This window comes from Mytilus edulis, chromosome 2, assembly GCF_963676685.1.
Source record: "Mytilus edulis chromosome 2, xbMytEdul2.2, whole genome shotgun sequence".
Lineage (NCBI taxonomy): Eukaryota > Metazoa > Mollusca > Bivalvia > Mytilida > Mytilidae > Mytilus > Mytilus edulis.
The window spans coordinates 61,835,086-61,858,250 of NC_092345.1; the positions used below are offsets into that span (position 1 = coordinate 61,835,086).

General features: G+C 32.5%; 2 protein-coding genes across 3 annotated transcripts in view; one reads left to right on the forward strand and one right to left on the reverse strand.

Annotated features, from left to right (window-relative positions):
• Nucleotides 1-685: 685 nt before the first annotated feature.
• LOC139512612 (double-stranded RNA-specific editase 1-like) overlaps nucleotides 686-23,165 on the forward strand; it is a 57,739-nt gene continuing 35,259 nt past the window's right edge. The window contains exons 1-3 of one of the 2 annotated variants that reach the window (XM_071300354.1): nucleotides 688-725; nucleotides 2,970-3,062; nucleotides 7,441-7,890. In XM_071300354.1, the coding sequence (XP_071156455.1) occupies nucleotides 7,452-7,890 (439 nt within the window). In that variant the 5' untranslated portion in view covers nucleotides 688-725; nucleotides 2,970-3,062; nucleotides 7,441-7,451. Of the gene's footprint in view, nucleotides 796-2,969; nucleotides 3,063-7,440; nucleotides 7,891-23,165 lie in introns of both variants that reach the window. The other variant, XM_071300353.1, reaches the window with a different exon arrangement.
• On the reverse strand, nucleotides 14,624-19,094 carry LOC139512614 (uncharacterized). Its single transcript, XM_071300356.1, has 3 exons — nucleotides 17,695-19,094; nucleotides 15,991-16,030; nucleotides 14,624-14,808 (listed from the first exon to the last, which is right to left on the reverse strand). The coding sequence occupies exon 1, from the start codon at nucleotides 18,951-18,953 to the stop codon at nucleotides 17,697-17,699; it is 1,257 nt and encodes a 418-aa protein (XP_071156457.1). The 5' UTR covers nucleotides 18,954-19,094; the 3' UTR covers nucleotides 14,624-14,808; nucleotides 15,991-16,030; nucleotides 17,695-17,696.

A 23,165-nucleotide genomic window follows, 5' to 3' on the forward strand; every position in this document is an offset into this window, starting at 1 on the left:
TAGCCATTTACTGGAAAGTAGAATGCTTCTGCTACATAAATATGGGCTCTTTTTGACAAAACAATGCACATATATCGGGTACTAGCATAATTAAGTCATGGTAAATTACTGAAATCTTCACAATTTGAACATTTTAGTTAAATTTTAAACGGTTTCCGTCTAAAATGAAAGTGGCCGCATTCGTGTTCATTCATAATATTGAAATGTTAGTTGTATTTGATGATAATACATAACATATATAAAGGTTGAGGATGAACACGGATGCGGCCACTTTCATTTTTGACAAAAACCATCTGAAAAGTGACGTTTTTTGGCATATTTGATAGATTTTTCATATTTAAGCTTGAATCGGAGCGTTTTTAATTACTTAATCAGTTAAAATTCTTTACAGAAACTAATTGAATCAATTTAAATAGACACTTAATTAAGTATTTAAAAAGTGTCCAAAATCTTTCGTTCGATGAACGTGACTGATTTGAGGCCAAAATCGGCCCTTACCGGACCTACTCCTTTGATTTTTTTTTAAATCTATAAAGTTGAAATTTTGAGTTTAAGTTCAATTGTCAAAATATTAGACTGGAAAAAAAAGAAATTCCATGTGAATTTTATTTTACGTAATTTTGAACTTTCCGAGTTGACTTCAAATTTATAAAAGACCAAGCTTTTCATTAACGTTGATCAGTTAATTATCTTCAATCGATTTCCTGCTCCCCAACAGCGCACAGGTTTCATATCTTACAAATTTACACTGATTTCAAGCATTGTCAAGTGTCAACACGTAATTTTACAAAACATGTGATAATCAGTAAACACTAAATCCATTTTATTGTCACGTTAAGATGAAATGCTAGATATTCATTGGAATCTAAACAGAAATAATTTTCTATGACCCAGTCAACCAGTAGTCCAAATAATTATGACATCTTGAAAGGCTAACGCAGGAAGGCGTCAAAGCAAAAATTTAAAATAGCATTCCAAGCAATAGCAAGACGTCATAATTATTTGGACTAGTCAACCAGATGATTCGAAATGGATCCTTACTGAAGTTACTCTCTTTCTGAATCTGCAAATCTTGTCACCTCAGACTTTTGTTTCATGCTGTAGTAATACCTCTCCCCTCCTCACATATGAAAATATAAAGGCAAAGGCTTGTAGGCTGTATATATGTGCTAATCTGAGATTACTCTGACGTCCAACGGCTGGGGCCGTGGGATGTCAGAACTCGCCCATATCAAAAAGTGGATATTTGCCCACCCAAAATAGATGCGCTGCTTTATCGCCTCTGGTGCCAACGGAAAGCCTTGGAATTATATAAATTGGGTATCAATTTGTTCATTTTTCATTTATCTCTTCATTTATGTAAGTTTCACCTACCTGCCACCCTTTATTTTCTCATATTTAGACAGTTTTTACAGTGACCCACCGATTTTGGCATTTTGACTTTCATTTTGAAAGATTGTCATGTGATCAGAAGAAAAAAGTAAGGCACAATAGACTATAGGAAAGGATGTATGCATATGACCCTAGGTCACTATGAATATATAATCTAACACCTCGCTCATTTACAATGCAAGCAATGTAAATATCCGAGAGCGTCCGAATGTTATCGTGGTTGGCACTAAATGCTTAATACTGATCTCCTGTAAAAGGGGTGAAAAATCGTGGTTGGCTACTAAATGATAAATATCGATCTCGTATAAAGGAGGTGAAAAAAGTATTAATATTTGCATATTTGAGTCTCGAGGTCTCGTAACTTGACGTCCATTTGAAAATAAAAGTAAAAATATCTGAATCGATGGGTCACTGTGAAAACTGTCTAAATATAAGAAAATAAAGGGTGGCAGGTAGGGGAAACTTACATACATGACATAAATGAAGAGATAAATGAAAAATGAACAAATTGATACCCGATTTATATTATTCCAAGGCCTTCGGTCCGTTGGCACCAGAAGCGACGAATTAGCGCATCTATTTTTGGTGGGCAAATATCCACTTTTTGATATGGGACGAGCTCTGACTTCCCACGACCCCAGCTTGTCTGGCAAAACAGCTGTTGGACGTCAGAGTAATCTCGGACTATGTATGTGCATGAAATAATGCAAGGCTCTAACGCTTTTGTGACAATCCAGCCCAAGTCAGTATGACCCAGGTCACTCCAGCCCCAATTTTTAATAAATCTTTGTATTTAAGGAATGACTGTAATATTTTTTTTTCTGTCTATGACAAATGTATGAAGGAATAACATCAAAAATGTGGTGCACACTAAGTAACTTGTGTAGCTGGTTATTTAAAGTGTGCACCACATTTTTTATGTTATTTCGAATAGACAGAAAAAATATTACAGTTATTTCTTATAATTTAATTTTAAAATCCATTTTAAACCAGAGTAAACCATGAAAAAACGTTGATGACGTCACAGTCACATGACTGAATTATGTCTCTGAGCTGATAAACGAAAGACGCGTTTCCATGGTTACATCCCAAATTAAATTATTTATTGTATTCAACAAATTAAAAAAAAAAAATCTTACATTTTACATTTTTACATTGTCAATTTGCTCTTACATTGTCTTATGAAACCAGTGTGACTTGCGGCAAGGATGTATATTACGTCCTTGCTTGCAGGTAAGGTTAATAACTCGCTTCATTTTTTAGAATTTAATTCAGGCATTTTGAAAATAACTCTAGACAGTGCCATTCATCTTGTTTATTTAGGAATAACACGTTTTGAAATGGGAAAAAAACTTGAATACATGTACAGATCTTTTAGTGCTTTATTGTTTTCTGACATACAGTTACAGTCATATAGATTTTGCCATGTTTGCAGTTCACAGAATCAACAAAGCTGAATTTTTAAAAATTATATAGGCCTATATGTATGTCAATATAATGTGTACATCATGTATATGTAATGTTATCAGTGTCTATGTGTCTGTATACGTATATTTCTATATTTATTTTGTTGAAAGTTTCAGAACCCTCTTTTGCTGAAGTAGCAAATCATGAAAGAAGTAAGGTATTTTTGGAACGTGCCAAGATTTCCAGAATATCTCTTTTTGTTGGTGAGTCACTGTGGCAAGAGCCAATCACAGTTGATGGTCTGAAGTTATTGCCATGGTGATAAAAAAAATTGGCATGACATTATCAAAATCAGTCATACACTTGACTTTTAGAAGGGTAGTTTATGCTATGCGCAACTTTGATGCCTAAGACTACAAATATTTGAATGAACTTGTTTATATCACTTATGTAAATTACCAAACAGTCAAGGTTGTTATGTCTCACACCTTGTAACTCTTAAGCCTCTTGTAACAGTGTAAACTGTCAGAGTGTACAATAAAATCTTAAAATCTTAAAAAATATGTCTGATTCCTTGAGTTCAATTTATCTTGACTATTCAGTATTCTGACTATTTAACGGTTCATGAATCTATTTTGAAACACTTACATTTGTATACCAATGGTTTGATTATTGCCAAAATTGCAAAGGTTTATCAAAATTAAACACTGACATGTATGTCAAATATATAGCATTATTGATATGAAGCATTTACCAAAATGTCAATAATCAAACCTTCATTTGTTTATTATTCAACAATTGCAAAAGTAAATGCATGCAAACATTTCTGTCCTTTCATAGATTAATATTGGTTTTACCAAGTTACAGTTTGAAATCATTGTTCTTGTAAGATACATGTATTCTAGCTCATTTGTAGTGAATGGTTTTTGATATGCTGCAAGTAAAGTGTAAACTGTAATATTCTGTTCAGTCTTCAAACTCCAATGATTGAAAGTTTGTTATTACTCTGATGGGACTGATAGTTAAGAACACTAGTTTATAAAACAGATTCATACATGTATACCTCTATCATAATGACAATATTAAGTGATTAGTTCTCAACATTGTTTCATTGAGCATTGCATTTAGCGGTTATCTCTCAAAAATCTATGATTATCATTAAGTCAGTTATTCCAAGGAAATAATAGTTAATCAATCATTCCCCTGATCCAGTACTTAGTGTTTCTATCCATTTTCAGAAAACTTGAGACAATACAGTTACTTAATGAATTAGAGTTATAGCCCTTTGCCCAGTTCCAATAAATTACAAGAAGTAGATTTTTTTCATTGTTTCAATTCGCCTTTTCAGAAACTAGAGGACTTTGCGTAATCTCATTGTTCGTACACCAAAATGAAAATAACCTTACGTCATTGGTTGAATTTCAATTGATTAGAACGTTTTTAACCAATCACAACATTTTGGTGTACGCTTTTGAATATATATTACCCAGAATGCATTAGATTCTGAAACGACGAATTGTTACTAAGCTTTTGTGACATGTTCTCAAACTGAAAAGAGAGCTACATGTAAACAAAAGCAAGTATTCATTTAATGTTAGAGTGAAAATTCAGTAAAAACTTGTTTTTATACATGATATGAAGGGGAAATAACCTTGGTCATGCTTACCATGATGAATAGATAATCATATTATCTCCCTTCCATATGAGAAAGTGGAGAAAAAAAAAATGAATTACATGCATGCAATATTAAAAAGAGACATCAAAGGAACACTCAAACTGACAACATGCACAAGTCAATAACAAAGTGACAATATCATCATATCATATCATAGTCCAAATAATTATGACGTCTTGAAAGGCTATGATAATTTTTTTCTTTGACGCCTTACGTCGAAGTAAGGCGTCAAAGAAAAAAATTATCATAGCCTTTCAAGACATCATAATTATTTGGACTAATCATATCATAACAATCTGTGGAAGTTTATAAGAATTATTATTAAATGACAATATCATATTAAAGTTATTTTTTTATGTTAGAAATTAAGGCTAGTTTATTGCTCAGTAAATCAAAGTTTAGAAATCTAATTAAGATAACAGTTTTAATGAGCTGGCTGTTTATTTTTTGTTCCCCTAATGCCTAGTGGCAAACAAAAGTGAAAACACATAACTCATCACAAGTTTGTTGTATTTGTTTTGATCATGTACATGATGTATGCATTATGTAAACAAGTTCTTTCAATATGAGTAGAAAAATACATTTAACTTAATTATGTTAGCATAAATTATATTTCTGGGAGTCATCAAGGCTGATTTTGATAATGAAGTTGTTAGATTTGTAGGTTGAACGAAGACATAACTTGGGCCATTTTATGTGTGAAAAACATAATCAAAATATTCTGTGAGAATTTGGGTATCTAATGGGTTAATTTTGTACTCCAATTAACCAAAGGTAATTTTACAAGATACATGTACCTTTTAGGTAAATTGTAACCCTTAAACATGTTGAAATAGATGGATTTACTGAAGCAATTTTAACGGAAATGCATTGAAAAATTCAAATTGTTCATGTACATGTATGACTGTCAAATTTATGTAAAAGTAACAAATATTTTATATTATATATTAATAAATTAGAAATACCAGGCATTTATTCTCCAGTCTTTAAACTTGATTTTGAATGAAGACATTCAGCAACTACTAGCTATAGGCTGAAATAAACAACACATGTTTAAAACAGTTTTGTTAGTGACCAGTTCAATTTTTTTTTTATTTAAACTAAATATATGTTTTCTCAATTGTATTTGTTCCATTTTGAATTTTTAATGACCAATGAAAAAAAAAATTAAAATTTCTATACTTTTCTTTTTATTCCAATTTAAATTTAATTTTATCACTATAAACAATCATAGTTGATTTTTTTTTCATGTAAGTAATATTTAAGGATAAATGTGTAAAACACAGTCATTCTGAACATTTTGATTTTCAATTATATTTTACTTAAAAAGCATTGTTTAATTACGTTTGGTTTAAATATACAATAAAACCCATTGTTTACCTTTTTATGGAATATTTTGAAGTCTTTAAGTTCTTGCTAAGTAACAAATATTACTTTTAGTAATAATGCTTGAGATAGGCATGTGCATTCTTTTGATGTATTGATCTCCCTTCTTTTTTTTACGGTTCTCAAATTAAATTAAATTAGCAAAAAATGATCCTGGAAAGCGAAGGGGCATTAATTATTACCCTTAACTGTCCTTCTTTCCGTCCCATTTTTATCTCCACACTCTTAAAAAGTGAGACATACATGTAGGTATGCTTTCAGTGATAGCAGCTTCAACAATTGATTAGTTTGTGATTAGGTCTAATTTATGGTGAACCACAAGTGGTAGGTCAATGATATTTGGTAAGCAGTTGTATTAGCATTTGCTCCTCTCATTTCCATGGCGATTTTTTGGTCCTGCCCCCTCAGTCATGGTCTATTGACTTTAAAACTTTTGTTAAGTAATAGTAGTGTGTGATTAGGTCTGACAGTTGATTAGGAACGACTAGTGGTAGCTATAGGTCAATGATATTTGGTTTGCAGTTGTATTTTAGAGCATTGGAATATCTCTTAAATTCCATGTAGATTATTTGGCTCCGCCCTGTTAGTCATGGTCTTTTGACTTTGAAAATTTTGTTTAGTTTTCATGTAATAGTTTGTGGTTAAGTCAGTTGAATGGGAACTTTTAGTGCATGGACAATGTTAATTGGTATTCAGTTGAATGTAGAATTTTTGACCCCGATACTACAGTCATGGTCAATTTACTTTGAAAATTTTGCTTAGTTTACATGTATTATTAATTTAGTTTGTGATTAGATCAATCAAAAAAGAACTGATAATGTTAAGTCAAAGATATTTGGTTTGCAAATTTATTATTTCCATGAAGGTAATATAGCCCCACCCCCTCATTATAGTTCATTGACTGTAAATTTTTCATAGTTAATGTTTATGATTGTGTGTTTGTTTAAAGGGAACAAATTATGATCATGATGATAAGTCAATAGTATTTGGTATGCAGTTGTATTAGCATTGGCACATCTCATTTCCATAGATATTGTATAGCCATATACCTTCAGTCATGGTTCATCTTCTTTGAATATTTGCATATATCTGCTTACCCTTCCGAAGCACCTGAGATCACCCCTAGTTTTTTGGTGGGGTTCGTGTTGTTTATTCTTTAGTTTTCTATGTTGTGTCGTGTGTGCTGTTGTTTGTTTGTCTTTTTCATTTTTAGCCATGGCGTTGTCAGTTTGTTTTAGATTTATGAGTTTGACTGTCCCTTTGGTATCTTTCGTCCCTCTTTTACACGTTAAAGTATTGCTATTTTAATATAAACATTTGCATAATCAAAATTATAAAAAGCTGAGACATATCTCTGGGATAGCAGTTTATTATGTTGCAAACTCCCCCGGAGTTCCTTCCCTAATTGTTATTCAAATGCCAGAAAAGCTATTTGCATGGTTTTAAGTTTTGTTGATAAGATTTGTAAAGTACAAAAAAAAAGGATAAATTGTTTTGAAACTAATAATAAAAATCACCTAAACTTGAAACAAGTCTATAAACCATTTCATTTTTGTCAATAATTAATTGCTACATTGTAGAATTTTCAAACATGGAAGATGCAGAAATCAAGAAGGAGTCTGTATCTGAGGAGGATGTCATGGAAAAAATCCAGAAAGTGGCAGAAAGTCTAGTAGTAGAAACCTCTGATGCAACAAAATCCAGTGACATCAAAATGGAACAGACCGACCCTTCTGAAATAAAACAGACAGGCCCTTCTTTTGAAGGGAAGAGGGAGGATGAGAAAATGGAAGAAGGACCTGCCTCAAAGCAGACAGATAAACATCCTGTAATGTACCTCAATGAGTTGGTCCAAGGTTTGAAGTATGACCTTTTGTCAGAGGTTGTTAAAGAAAAAGGGAAAATGTTCACCATGGGTGTCGATGTTAAAGGGGTGGTATTTGAAGGCACAGGAATGAACAAGAAGGCTGCCAAGATGGCAGCAGCTCAGACAGCTCTCCGTCAACTCTTTAACACAGAATACTGTCCAAGTAAGTTTGGTTTGCATTTTATTTTTGGAATTATTTCAAATTTTCTCATATTTATAGTGTTATTTGTATTTTAATTGCGTGTTCACTTGAGAGATTATTTGAAAGAAAACAGCAAGTTGTATCAGGTATTGAAGAATTGTACAATTCAACATAGTGTGAAAATTTTCTTTTCCATATGGAATCAAAGACCCTCTTCTCAGATGTGTTATAACGTACATTTATCAGTCAAATTTGAACGTCAGCGGCAGCAATTTAAATTATTTGTGTAAAGCTTAAGCCTTTAAATTTCATTTGGTTAAAGTCCAGGATGCTTCATACCCTGTATGCAGATACCTTTTGTAATGAAGTTTCCATCTGTCAAATGTCCATTGTCCTTGACCTTGCTAAAGTTACATGATTAGGATTCTTTTACAGATACTATAATCAGTAGTTAAAGGTCAACTATACATGTATGTGGTGTATCAGGGACTTTCTATACTTATATAGAAAGTCCCTGGATGTATTGAATGTTTGTAAGGGGAACATGTCTGTCTGACAGGTTTCTACTGACCTTGACCTAGATTTCATGGTTTATTGGTTAATGTTAAGTTTTTGTGTTTTGGTCTGATTTTCAATTACCATAAGTAATATGTCATTATATTTATTGTATGGAATAATTGTAAGGTGTGCATGTCTGTATTTTTTTTTTATAGCAAAAACAATCCTTTAATAGACCAATTGCAACTAGAATTTGGTAAAATAATGTCCTTATGATATTCCTAAAGATAAATGACTAGTGAATGAGACAGTATTCTAACATCACAAAACAAACCCAAACAAAAGATATATAAAGGTCAACACATCCATTTGTATGTTCCTATAATGACACATATAAGCATGCTTAAATTTTTCAGTCAATTTAAAACTCATAGATATATATATATAGATATTTTTTTCTTCAAAAATATATACATGTATCAAAATTTTTGAAGAAAAAAATCGTCTATTAAGAAGTTCATTTCCAACTGTGCTTGTGTTGTCTGTGAGATTTGAGATATAATGAATCTTGTCAGGCAGCCAGCAGAACAAAGAATTTATCTGCTGTTATTTTTCATTGCAGCAAGATAACATGCCAGTGCATATAAAAGCCCAATTAATAATCCATGACCACCCCACTTGTTTCCAAATTAAAGAAGAAATTTAAAAAAAGATTTGAGTTTTGAATTCAAATCATGGCTGTTATCAGCTGAATACTATGTATACTATAGATATTTCCTACAAAAGGCAAATTACTGTAAACCAACTTATTGTCCTATATATACTTTATTTTTCGTCAACCCCTTTTTAGTCTGCTTTGTGGGGATTAATTTTGGATTTTCAAATTTACTTGATGTAGTTCAATGAGGGAATATATATATATTCGTGACAACTAAAATTCGCATTATTTGTTTACTCACAAAAGTCGTGAAAGTAAGTCACTCCTGAAAATTAGTTGGTTTACAGTAAACATGATATAGATAAACTAATCTTATTGTTGTTTTGAAGGAAATGTATCACTGGTTAAAGACCATTTACAGTCATCTGATATTTTAAACAATAAATTTAAAGGATATGGCTGTTAAATATAATGGAATACTACTGACATCTTCAGACATTTTTATTTATGTTAACAGTTTGATCTGATAAAATGATAAAGACAGGTTGACATGAGAAAACTTTTCATTTTTAAATGTCTTCCGGGAAGATATATTATATTGCTCTCTGTGGTCCTTGCATTTTGAAAATATACTGTATTAGTCAAATAATATCTAAATTAAGTTGCTTTAGAATAAAAAAATCTTGCCAAAGATTTGAAAAGGTTTGTTACGGTAATTTCAAACTTAATAACTATGCTTTTGTTCATCAGAGTCAATTTTGCATCAATTCATGATAAGTTCAGAAATAAACAAGGAAGAAGAGCCTCTTAATTGATGATACGATATGATTTGGTTCATTTGACATATCTCTTCTCTTTTCATGTTCTTGCTACACCATAGCAAAGCATTACTAAGTGTCCAGATGACATGGAAAATTGTATCATGTTGGTGCTAGATACATAACTAGGATGATTGAAGTTTGTGTCTATAGTTTTCAACCTCAATTTTAATTGAGCTTCATATGTTACAATGGTTTTTTCAAATGGAGTTCTTTTTTTATGATCAACATTCAAGAAAAACTGGATTTCTAACCATATAAATTGGTACAAGACATTTATCGAAATAAAAAGTGTTCATTATCACTGAACCAGTATATATTTGTTTAGGGGCTAGCTGAAGGACGCCTCCAGGTGCGAGAATTTCTCGTTGGCTTGCATTGAAGACCTGTTGGTGACCTTCTGCTGTTGTCTGCTCTATGGTCGGGTTGTTGTCTCTTTGGTACATTCCCCATTTCCATTCTTAATTTTACTAAGAGCATAGAATGTATCTTAAAAATTGAATTTTATCATGCAAATACATTTGTAGGTACTTAAAAACATTTGTTAACAATTTTCTAGTTGTCTTCTATTATGATGTATATTTTTTTTCCCCATTGTTTTCATCACAAATTTTAAATTATTGTTTCAATTCTGTTTAATCAGAATATTATACTGTTTCCTGTCTTTATCTTAAATACAGAACAAAAAAACCTAGAGTTTTTACACACCTAAAAGTGTAGTAAACCTTCAGACTTTGACTTTATATATTCCATGTAGACACCTAAAATAGAATTAATTGTCTAGACAATTTGGAGAATCACATGCTAAACCAATTTTTTTTTCTGATGCATTTTGGTAATTAGTATTATATTAAATTCATAGTTGGTTTATTTCCAATTTGATACTTAGTATCAATGTAAATCAGAGTTGAATTATTGAATCTGTCAAGATGACATACAGAATTTGTAGGCGTTTATGTTTATACTTTTCTATTTCATTCCTCATCAGCACAAGAGTATTAAATAATCATTAAATTGTCATTAAATATGCTCAAATATTAATTAGAAAAGCATATGAAATAATTCTATATATATACCAATTAGAATCTAAAAAATCTGCTTAACACTTTTGTTTAATACCATCAGAATGTTGAGGTAATTATTTTTTGTTGTTTTGATTAACCAGCACTGTCTGTTAGTAATTAATTACTTTATATTCCTTCATGTTTACAAACCATGATTAAACACATTACAAATATCTTGGATATCACTTAAAGTTGTGTTTCAAAAAGATTTTATAGTCTTTTTCACCAAATTTACATAGATTTACCCTGTTTTGTATCCATCCATCCATATTTGATTGACTAATTTTGTTTGGCGCCTTGCTAGAAATTGCTTTTTTCAGTGAATATTGAAATGTTAGCATTCAAAGTTGATATTTTGTTTTCTGTTGTTTTGTACATACTAGGTTTCAATGAGAATAAGAAGTTCCAGATTTTGGACATGCTAGAATGCTTTGGAATTTTAACATTTTGTAAGATGTAATTGAGATGTGATTAGAAGGCAATCAAACTTCAAAAAGTCAAGAGACAACTAGAAGTAACATACAGGTTTTAATGATAGACAAGTTTTAATGATTGACCAGAGAGCCGTGGTGTAGTGGTTAGTGCATCGGACTACTAACACAAAGGTTCCTGGTTCGATTCCCGTTTGGGATGAAAATTTCAGGAACTCAATTTTCGGCTCTCCCTTGACACCATTTGCGAGTATGGTCTTGAGGAAACGATGATAGTCCGTTGGACGGGGACGATAAATGGCTGGCCCGTGTTAAGAGAGAGCCATATCTCTTGCACGTTAAAGACACCCTTGTAGATTTCGAAAAAGAGTAGGCTAATGCCGCTACAAGGCAGCACTCGCACCCGCAAAGTGGAAAGGGATTAATATAAGTTGTAAAACTTGTTTCCCAATCCACTGTAAATAAATATGTTTAAACTAATGATTGACCAGTTTTGATTCTGTTTATGAAAAAGTACTTTTTTTCTAGATCATTGATAATTGATATGTTTTTCCACAACATATTTGCATTTCTGTTTCAAAGAGAATATGGCTGATTGGTATCATGGTGATACTTCAATAACTTAGGAAAGTTTTAATTGTTTAGATTTAGAAATTTAAATATAAAAGGTGTTTTTAGAAGTTTTAAGAGTTTTTAGTCTAAACTGAATTTGGAGTATAAAAAGGGAGGCAGTGTATCCCAAACTCTGTCTGTCTGACAAAATGTCAAAACTGGTCTATCATTAAAACCTTTTGGTCAGACAGAAATTTTCGGATTTTTAGTTGAATATATAGAAGAAAAACTTCAAATTTTTTTTCAGTCAGACATACTCTAAAACAGTTTGGCACAGACTGGGAGGATGAGGGAAAAGAGGGAACAGTACCTACTTGTGCAATTTACTACTTTTTATACAGTTTTCAATCCAGACCCTTAATTTTAACTTTCAAGAGTGTTTATCAGTTTACAATAAATATTTTAAAAAATATGCATCTTGTTATGAAGACACATTTGATTAAAGAATTTTTTTAGCACCATTATTTGCAACATGCCTACCCATGTGTTGCAGGGTTGGGTAGGTTGGTAGGGATTTTTTGCCCCTGTCATAATGGAGGGGGCATTAAGTGTACCCTTGTCCATCTGTAAGTCTGTCCCTCCATGCTATGCTTTTATGATACAGTGATTTGGGAATGATATGGTGGAATTAAGTAAATTTTTACTACAATACATAGTGAAAAAAGGATTCAGTTATTACACAAACTTGTAATCTTACTTGTCGGAGTGCATGTCTACTGTTGCTTATTTTTATCGGTTGTACACAACATTCACTAAGTGAATCCTATCGTCAAGTTGATTGAATGGATCATATTTGATCATTCATAATTCTAAAAGAAACCTTTATGACAAAGAAAGACATGATTTCAGTAATTGTGACTCTCTTGGATACCATAGTGAAACAATAATTATGTCAGAGAAGACCAATAATCATTATGAGAGAGGGTCATAAATACCTACCTTCCTGACAATAGAATTACCTAGTAATGATTTTGTTCTACTCAGATGATTTACAGTATGCATGTGTGGGACCTAAAGTACCAGTTTATAATTATGATTATAACAAGTCATTTTGATTGAATTAAGAATGGAAATGGAGAAATGTGTCAAAGACATATCAACCCAACCCAAGGAGAAGATAACATCCCAACACCACCAGTATGTCTTAAAAACAGGGAGAAAATCCTGCAACTGGGAGAGTGCTTCAGCTGGGTTCTTAACAAAAATGTGTACTAATTTAGTTGGAAAGGGAAAATAATGGGGTGGGGAAAATCAAGCACAAATACCTCCCATTAGGGGACTTTAGTCTCATACCATCATAAAATGTATGAATAGAGCATAACCCTAATCTATAATGCTAAATACTGGTTTAAGAATAAATGTGCATGTTTCCAATGCAAAATCCCTGAAGTCAATCAATATTAATTAATACATTTTGTGCCAACATATTTTTTTTTAATGATATGTCAAGATTTGTCTCCTTCATATGTAATGCAGTCAAACCCTCTATAATGTCAACTCTGTAAAAAGTTTAAACCTGTGTTAGGCCAACTAAAATTAATAAGTAGATTTTCATCCAAATTTTTGAAAAAAATGGGGCGGGTGGGAGGATTTTATTTTTTAAATTTTATTTCGTATGAAACCTCTTACAACGTGTCCTTCATATATGCAGGTGTAATAATGATCTTCTATCATGTATAAGGAATCATACATAATTTTTCAAATTCTTTAATAAATAACTCTGATTGGTAACCACTGTTCTACATGTAATTGCCATTTTTATACGACCGCAAAATTTGAAAAATTTTTCGTCGTATATTGCTATCACGTTGGCGTCGTCGTTGGCGTCGTCGTCGTCGACGTCCGAATACTTTTAGTTTTCGCACTCTAACTTTAGTAAAAGTGAATAGAAATCAATGAAATTTTAACACAAGGTTTATGACCACAAAAGGAAGGTTGGGATTGATTTTGGGAGTTTTGGTCCCAACATTTTAGGAATTAGGGGCCAAAAAGGGCCCAAATATGCATTTTCTTGGTTTTCGCACTATAACTTTAGTATAAGTAAATAGAAATCAATGAAATTTTAACACAAGGTTTATGACCACAAAAGGAAGGTTGGGATTGATTTTTGGAGTTGAGGTAACAACAGTTTATGAATTAGGGGCCAAAAAGGGGCCCAAATAAGCATTATTTTTGGTTTTTGCACCATAACTTTAGTATAAGTAAATGGACCATCATCCAAACATCCATAGGATGTGATGGATGATGGACATTCTGTAAGGAAGCCGAAGGCTTCGCGGGTTAAAGATGAATATCTTATTCTACAGGCTAGTAACGACCTTGTTTTACAGTTGAGTGATTTTAAATCATAATCACCTGTACAAATCCACTCATGCGTGCATATATAAACCCGTGCACACCTGTATTCTGTCTCATTTTAAAGTATCCCGAAAAAGGATGTGAGCGAAAAAACTCATTTAATTGTATATAAAATGGGTGGGCCATAAATCAAGGGCGGGTCTTTAACCCGCGAAGCCTTCGGCTTCCTTACAGAATGTCCATCATCCATCACATCCTATGGATGTTTGGATGATGGTCCATTCTATTACAGAAGCCTACAGCTTCTTGGTTAAAGATGAATCTTTAAAGCAAAGAGATCAATTAAATGAGATAAAAATGGCCACAAATATAAGATTTGAAACATCCACATTTAATGCTGTCATAAAATATTACAATTATCATAATCACATAATCATGACACAAAGTCCATAAAGTTCATTTATATATCCAACACAACACCATGAACACAATCCTGGAAAAATCGACGGCTCTGGTCAATCCACGTACAATGTTTTCGGTTTCTGTAAAGAATGGAACTCCTGTAAAATATTATTTAGGTTGTCATTAAACAGACAAAACAGCATTAATAAATTTCTTTTTACCTGTCTTTACACCTCTTTTAGCTTCAACCTCTCTTAGATAAAATTTCTTAAATGTTTTTGCAGATTTCCAATTTGCTGTTTTCATAATTATATCTAGAGTGATACCAGCACTAAAAGCTGCAGATGTAGAGGCGCCTCTGAAAGAATGCGCCTGAAATTTTGTAACATCAATACCAGATGAAGTCAAGACAATTTTTAACCATCGAGCTAAAGTTGAGGTTGATATTTTACGCCATGTTCTAAAAGACACCAAGAGATAATCATCTTTGCGCAATTTTTTGGTAGCCTTCAAATAATATTTCAATGTGTATACTGGGCAAAGTTCTTTTTATTTGTATGTATCCAGAGTTATGTTCTGGTTAATCCTACCAATTCTGTCTGTTTTTTGTAAACAGTTCATAGTAAAAACAACAGTTTTACTAGATGTTTCCATGTAATTCAAATTCAAATTTGTCAAAGTTTGAGCTCTTTGAGCAGTAGTTAAAGCTAATAAAGTTGCAATTTTTAAAGTTAACATCTTGAGACTTAAACTTTCCAGTGGAAATAAAGTTTCTAAATAACGAACAACTTTACCAACATCCCATGTGATGGAATATTTAGGCAAAGGTGGTCTTGCATTAAAAATTCCTTTCATAAATCTGGAAATGAGATTACTATTGATTACTGTATTACAGCCAATTGATGCCAGAGTCTGGCCAATAGAACATTTGTTCATATTAATGCAACTATAAGATTTGCCATCATCATAGAGTCTAGCGAGAAAATTCAATACTTGTACTTCATTTGGTGAAGTGGTATTGATTTTTTGTGTATTACACCAAAGATACCATTTCCGCCAACTATATTCATATTGTCGCGAGGTAGAGACTCTCCATGACTGAGTGATGATGTTTCTAGCTGATTTTGAAATTCCCTTCTTTTTGAGGGAATGCCTGATACTACACAAGCGACTAGGAATAACTTTCTCATGTTTAGCGGGTGCTTTTGATTGTTGTGTACAAGTCTTAAAAGATCTTGACAAAAAGGGAGAATAACAGGATAATCGACCAAACAATTCAATAATCTTGGAAACCAAGGTTGGGATGGCCATGTTGGAACTATCATTAAAACCATTCTCACCTGTTCCTCTTCTACCTTGTTCAAAATTCTTGCTATGATACTGAAAGGAGGAAAAACATATGGTAAATAATTTTTCCAAGAAAAAGAAAAAGCATCAGAAGCCATAGCATCTGGATCTGGAAACCATGAGACATATTTACTTAACTGTTTATTAAGTCTAGAAGCAAATAAATCAATATTTGGTTGAAAGAAATGCCCACAAATATTTCTAAATATATTTTCTTTCAACTTCCATTCAGAAGAGTCACTAAAATTTCTTGACAATTGATCAGGAGTAATATTATCTTTCCCTGCAATATGGACTGCTGTTATAAAATTGTTTTTATCAGCAGCCCAGAACCATATTTCTCTTACTACTTCCAATAGTGCTACAACACTACCTCCCATGTTATTTATATATTGAACTGCTGTAGAGCTATCAGATTTAATGCAAATATGAGAATTTGAAATGTTTTTTCCTAATGAAAAAAATGCATATTTTATAGCTAAAAGTTCTAATATATTAATGTGTGAAATGCTTTCAGATTTCATCCATCTTCCTTGAGTCTTATTTTTACCATAAACCGCTCCCCATCCAATTTTAGAAGCGTCAGTTTCAATATACTCAGTAGGAGTACCAAAGCTTATACTTTTCCCTTCATTCCTATCTACATTTTTAATCCACCATAAAATTTCATTTCTTGAATTCTCGGAGAGACTCATGATACCATCATAATTGTCATTGTTTTTGCTCAAAGCTAAAGTTTTCTCAATATCTAAATATCTATGAAAAATTGGTGCTAATAAAACTGCACATGAAGCTGAAGTAAATAAACCTATTAAAGAACTTACTTCCCTGATAACAGGATTGTATAAACTATAGATTTTGTTTGCACTTTTCAAAATCTTTTGTATTTTTTCTTCTGTCAGAAACACTTTAAATTGCACAGAATCAATCAAATATCCTAGAAAAATTATTCTCTGTGTTGGAATGAATACTGATTTTTCTTTATTTACTAAGAACCCTAGAGAGTGTAACAGATTTCTCAACATGACAGTATTTTCATAACAAATGTTCTCATAGGGACTATGTAATAATGAATCATCTATGTAGAAAAAAGACCCTACTCCTTGGTTCCTTATATGAGAAAAAACTACTTTCATAAGTTTTGTAAAAATTCTAGGTGCACTTGCTAACCCAAAACAAAGACAAGTAAATTCATAAATCTGATCTTTCCAAACAAATTTCAAATATTTTCTACATTTTTTGTTCATTGAAATTGAAAAATATGCATCGCATAAATCTATTGATGTAAAATAATCATTCTTGCTAATATTCAACAGAACAGACTGTAAATTTTCCTGTTTGAAATGAAAATATTTCACATATTGATTCAGACCTTTCAAATTTATTACAGGCCTATATTTCCCATTTTTCTTCTGAACAAGAAAAATATTTGATATAAATTCATCTTTCTCATGATTCGAAATTTGTATTGCACTTTTTGACAATAAAATTTGAATTTCATTATCAATTAGTTCTATTTCAGTTTTGTCAAAATTCATAATTTTTGGCATAAAAAATTGAACCGGTTTATTTTCAAATTCAATTTCATAACCGTTTTGAACTAGACTAAGAATCCAAGGATCGTATGATATTTTTTCCCAATTATGTAAACCAAAACGAATAGACCCAGCTATAAAAGTGGGAGATAGATTTTTTACCTCTAATATCTCCTGCCTCTTTGGTTTCTGTAACCAGCTCTCCCTCTGTAGCGGGAGTTTCTCATGCCTCTTTGGCCATAATTGTTGTTTTGGTATCTTCCTCTGCCCCTGTTTATACCTGGGGGGCAACCATAGCTGCAACCCCCTTGTCTCCAGTTTTTTGAAGTAGCTGTATTTACAACTCCCTTCATCTTCTGGGCATCATTAATATCTTTAACTTTCTTGGACACATCATCTCCGAACAAATATTCGGTAACGTCTAAATGTCTTGTACACAGTTGATGGTACTTCTGATCCATATTGTTTTTCAGTGTCATGCGTCTAACATATGATATTTCAAAAAATGCTGCACAAAGCATTGACAGGGCATTATTAATGTTGACCCTCATTTTAGCCACCGTTTTTACTGCATCTGGTTTCGTCAGTGCTTCTGCAGTACGTATTACTGGTACAATGCCAAAACCCAAGATCCTTTGTATGGTCTGAAAGGACAGATCATCACTTCTGGCTTGGCGATTCAATAGATGCCAAATCTCAGGATTAACTTTAGGAGGTGCCAAAGACTTGCTATTTGAAGGAACTTTATAATCCTTAGCTATTTCTGTAATAACAGACTTACGATTTGTCACAGCGTTTACAAGAGCAGCGATACTCTTATGTGTTTCGTCACCAAACTTGTCATCATCTTCAAAAATTTTTGGTATAGCATAAGCGAACTCTTCCTCGCTGTTTACCTCTGACTCAAACTCATCATCTGCATTGTTTCCAAAAATGTCATATTGACTAAAGTCAACTTCACCTTCACCTTCGTCTTCTTCCGGTGCAACCGGGTGTTCCGGTGCACTCGCTAATTCATATCTGTCGGCATTACTATTTTGCTTGTCTAACAAGAGTTCTAGTTTAGAATAAATTCTTCTGAATTCATCTTCTCTTTCTTTATCTTTATCTGAAGGTTTTGCAATGTTTCCCCGTTTTACGGGAGCCTTTCCTTTCCTGTTCTTGCCAGGTCCCTTACCCGGGCCTCTTTCATTGTTTTGTTTACTTGTGCTAGTTTTCTTTAATTTCTTAACACTTTCTGGGGGAACCACGACCGACTTTAATTGTCTCTTTTTGGGTGGTGAGAAGTGTACTGACTCATCAGCCACTGCAGAAAACCCAGAGAAACTAGCTTCGTCCCCCGAAGCCAGAATGGACATAATGTCCGCCGCCACTTGGCTGGACTGGGAAAGACCCGAGTCGGAGTCTTCAGTACTAGACATTATAAAGTATAGACACGAGTCGTGTCTGCTGATTCAGCAATTTTATTTTTACTTTACTTTACTCGTTCTAGCCTTAGAATAAAATGAGACAGAATACAGGTGTGCACGGGTTTATATATGCACGCATGAGTGGATTTGTACAGGTGATTATGATTTAAAATCACTCAACTGTAAAACAAGGTCGTTACTAGCCTGTAGAATAAGATATTCATCTTTAACCAAGAAGCTGTAGGCTTCTGTAATAGAATAGAAATCTATGAAATTTTAATACAAGGTTTATGACCATAAAAGGAAGGTTGGGTTTGATTTTGGGAGTTTTGGTCCTAACAGTTTAGGAATAAGGGGCCCAAAGGGTCCAAAATTGAACTTTGTGTGATTTCATCAAAAATTGAATAATTGGGGTTCTTTGATATGCCGAATCTAACTATGTATGCAGATTCTTAATTTTTGGTCCCGTTTTCAAATTGGTCTACATTAAGGTCCAAAGGGTCCAAAATTAAACTTAGTTTGATTTTAACAAAAATTGAATCCTTGGGGTTCTTTGATATGCTGAATTTAAAAATGTACTATTATTTTTAATTATTGGCCTAGTTTTCAAGTTGGTCCAAATGGGGGTCCAAAATTAAACTTTGTTTGATTTCATCAAAAATTGAATAAATGGGTTCTTTGATATGCCAAATCTAACTGTGTATGTAGATTCTTAATTTTTGGTCCATTTTTCAAATTGGTCTACATTAAGGTCCAAAGGGTCCAAAATTAAACTAAGTTTGATTTTAACAAAAATTAAATTCTTGGGCTTATTTGATATGCTTTATCTAAATATGTACTTTGATTTTTATACGACCGCAAAATTTGAAAAATTTTTCGTCGTATATTGCTATCACGTTGGCGTCTGCGTCGTTGTCGTCGTCCGGCGTCCGAATACTTTTAGTTTTCGCACTCTAACTTTAGTAAAAGTGAATGGAAATCTATGAAATTTTAACACAAGGTTTATGACCACAAAAGGAAGGTTGGTATTGATTTTGGGAGTTTAGGTTTCAACAGTTTAGGAATTAGGGGCCAAAAAAGGGCCCAAATAAGCATTATTCTTGGTTTTCGCACAATAACTTTAGTTTAAGTAAATAGAAATCAATGAAATTTAAACACAATGTTAATGACTACAAAAGGAAGGTTGGTATTGATTTTGGGAGTTTAGGTCCCAACAGTTTAGGAATTAGGGGCCAAAAAGGGACCCAAATAAGCATTTTTCTTGGTTTTCGCACCATAACGTTAGTATAAGTAAATAGAAATCTATGAAATTTAAACACAAGGTTTATGACCATAAAAGGAAGGTTGGTATTGATTTTGGGAGTTTTGGTCCCAACAGAATAAGGGGCCCAAAGGGTCCAAAATTAAACTTTGTTTGATTTCATCAAAATTGAATAATTGGGGTTTTTTGATATGTCGAATCTAACTGTCATGACTGTGTATGTAGATTCTTAACTTTTGGTCCCGTTTTCAAATTGGTCTACATTAAGGTCCAAAAGGTCCAAAATTAAACTTAGTTTGATTTTGACAAAAAATGAATCAGTTAGGTTCTTTGATATGCTGAATCTAAAAATGTACTTAGATTCTTGATTATTGGCCCAGTTTTCAAGTTGGTCCAAATCGGGGTCCAAAGTTAAACTTTGTTTGATTTCATCAAAAATTGAATAAATGGGGTTCTTTGTTATACCAAATCTAACTGTGTATGTAGATTCTTCATTTTTGGTCCTGTTTTCAAATTAGTCTACACTAAAGTCCAAAGGGTCCAAAATTAAACTTAGTCTGATTTCAACAAAAATTGAAATCTTGGGGTTCTTTGATATGCTGAATCCAAAAATGTACTTAGATTTTTTATTATGGGGCCAGTTTTCAAGTTGGTCCAAATCAGGATCTAAAATTATTATATTAAGTGTTGTGCAATAGCAAGTCTTTTCAATTGCACAGTATTGCGCAATGGCAAGAAATATCTAATTGCACAATATTGTGAAATAGCAAATTTTTTTTTAATTAGAGTTATCTTTCTTTGTCCAGAATAGTAAGCAAGAAATATCTAATTGCAAAATATTGTGCAATAGCAAGATTTTTTTTTAATTGGAGTTATCTTTCTTTGTCCAGAATCAACTTAAATCTTTGTTATATACAATATACAATGTATATTCACTTTTTACTACCAACTGATAAATTATAATAAATAACATTCAGTGATAACAAGCAGTTTTTTTTACATCTTAATATTTTATGATGTATTTAAATGAGTAGTTATTGTTGCAAACTCCATTAGAAATTTTAATTGAGATTAGTTTTGGAATAAGGGAAAGGGGGATGTGATTAAAAAAATTGGGTTCAATTTTTCTCATTTGAAATTTCATAAATAAAAAAGAAAATTTCTTCAAACATTTTTATGCCCCACCTACGATAGTAGAGGGGCATTATGTTTTCTGGTCTGTGCGTCCGTCCGTCCGTCCGTCTGTCCGTTCGTCCGTCCGTTCGTCCGTCCGTCTGTCCCGCTTCAGGTTAAAGTTTTTGGTCAAGGTAGTTTTTGATGAAGTTTAAGTCCAATCGACTTCAAACTTAGTACACATGTCCCCTATGATATGATCTTTCTAATTTTAATGCCAAATTAGAGTTTTTACCCCAATTTTACGGTCCACTGAACATGGAAAATGATAGTGCGAGTGGGGCATTCGTGTACTGAGGACACATTCTTGTTTTGAGAGGATTAATATTCAACAGCATAGTGAATTGCTCTAAGAGAAAACAAAAATTTTAAGTTCATTAGAACACATTCATTCTGTGTCAGAAACCTATGCTGTGTCAACTATTTAATCACAATCCAAATTTAGAACTGAATCCAGCTTGAATGTTGTGTCCATACTTGCCCCAACCGTTCAGGGTTCAACCTCTGCGGTCGTATAAAGCTACGCCCTGCGGAGCATCTGGTTGATTATGGGCCCAGTTTTCAAGTTGGTCCAAATCAGGATTCCATATCAAGTATTGTGCAAAAGCAAGAAATTTTCAATTGCACAGTATTGCACAATAGCAAGAAATATCTAATTGCACAATATTGTGCAATAGCAATTAATTTTCAATTGGAGTTATCTTTCTTTGTATAGAATAGTAGTTGATAATATATGTTGGAAATTTGCCAGACATGACTATGATGTCATTTTCTATTTTTATTTGCCAATAACTTTATGTAAATAACTTCATTGGAAATTTGCCAATATAAAATGTTGCTGATGAAGCTTTTTTTCCTTATCTTATCTAAAATGTTTTTAGATAATGTATGTTGGACATTTGCCAGACATGACTATGATGTCATTTTCTATTTTTATTTGCCAATAACTTTATGTAAATAACTTCATTGGAAATTTGCCAATATAAAATGTTGCTGATGAAGTTTTTTTTATTGTTTTATACAATAAACAATGTATATTCACTTTTACTACCAACCAATCTTTACCATTCAGTGATAACAAGCACTTTATTCATTTTAATATTTTATGATGTATTTAAAAGAGTAGTTATTGTTGCAAACTCCATTAGAAATTTGAATTGATATCAGTTTTGGAGAAAGGGAAACGGGGATGTGAAAAAAAGGGGGGGTTTAAATTTTTCTCATTTCAGATTTCATAAATAAAAAGAAAATTTCTTTCAAACATTTTTTTGAGAGGATTAATATTCAACAGCATAGTGAATTGCTCAAAGGCAAACAAAAACTTTTAAGTTCATTAGACCACATTCATTCTGTGTCAGAAACCTATGCTGTGTCAACTATTTAATTTTAGATTTAAAAAGTTTGAAGAAGAAATCTTTAATTGATTTGTAAAATCTTGACATTTGTTTTGTGTAAAAAAAACCCATGTAATGTCAAAAATTTGATCACAATCCAAATTCAGAGTGTATCACGCTTGAATGTTTTGTCCATACTTGCCCCAACTGTTCAGGGTTCGACCTCTGCGGTCGTATAAAGCTGCGCCCTGCGGAGCACCTGGTTGAAATCTATTTTATAGTAAACAGCAAAAAAAGCCATTTTTGAAATCTATTTTATAGTAAACAGCAAAAAAATTCAGAAGTGCTCTCTCTAGTTTGACTTCCTATGTACACCAAATTTATTTTGATTTCAACAAGCGATGGTTTGTAGCCTCCCTTTTAAAATGAAGCAAATGCATTGGGAGGCAACACAAG

Excerpts from the sequence above, each read along its gene's own strand:
- LOC139512614 (XM_071300356.1), bottom strand. The coding sequence starts at position 18,953 with ATGTCTAGTACTGAAGACTCCGACTCGGGTCTTTCCCAGTCCAGCCAA.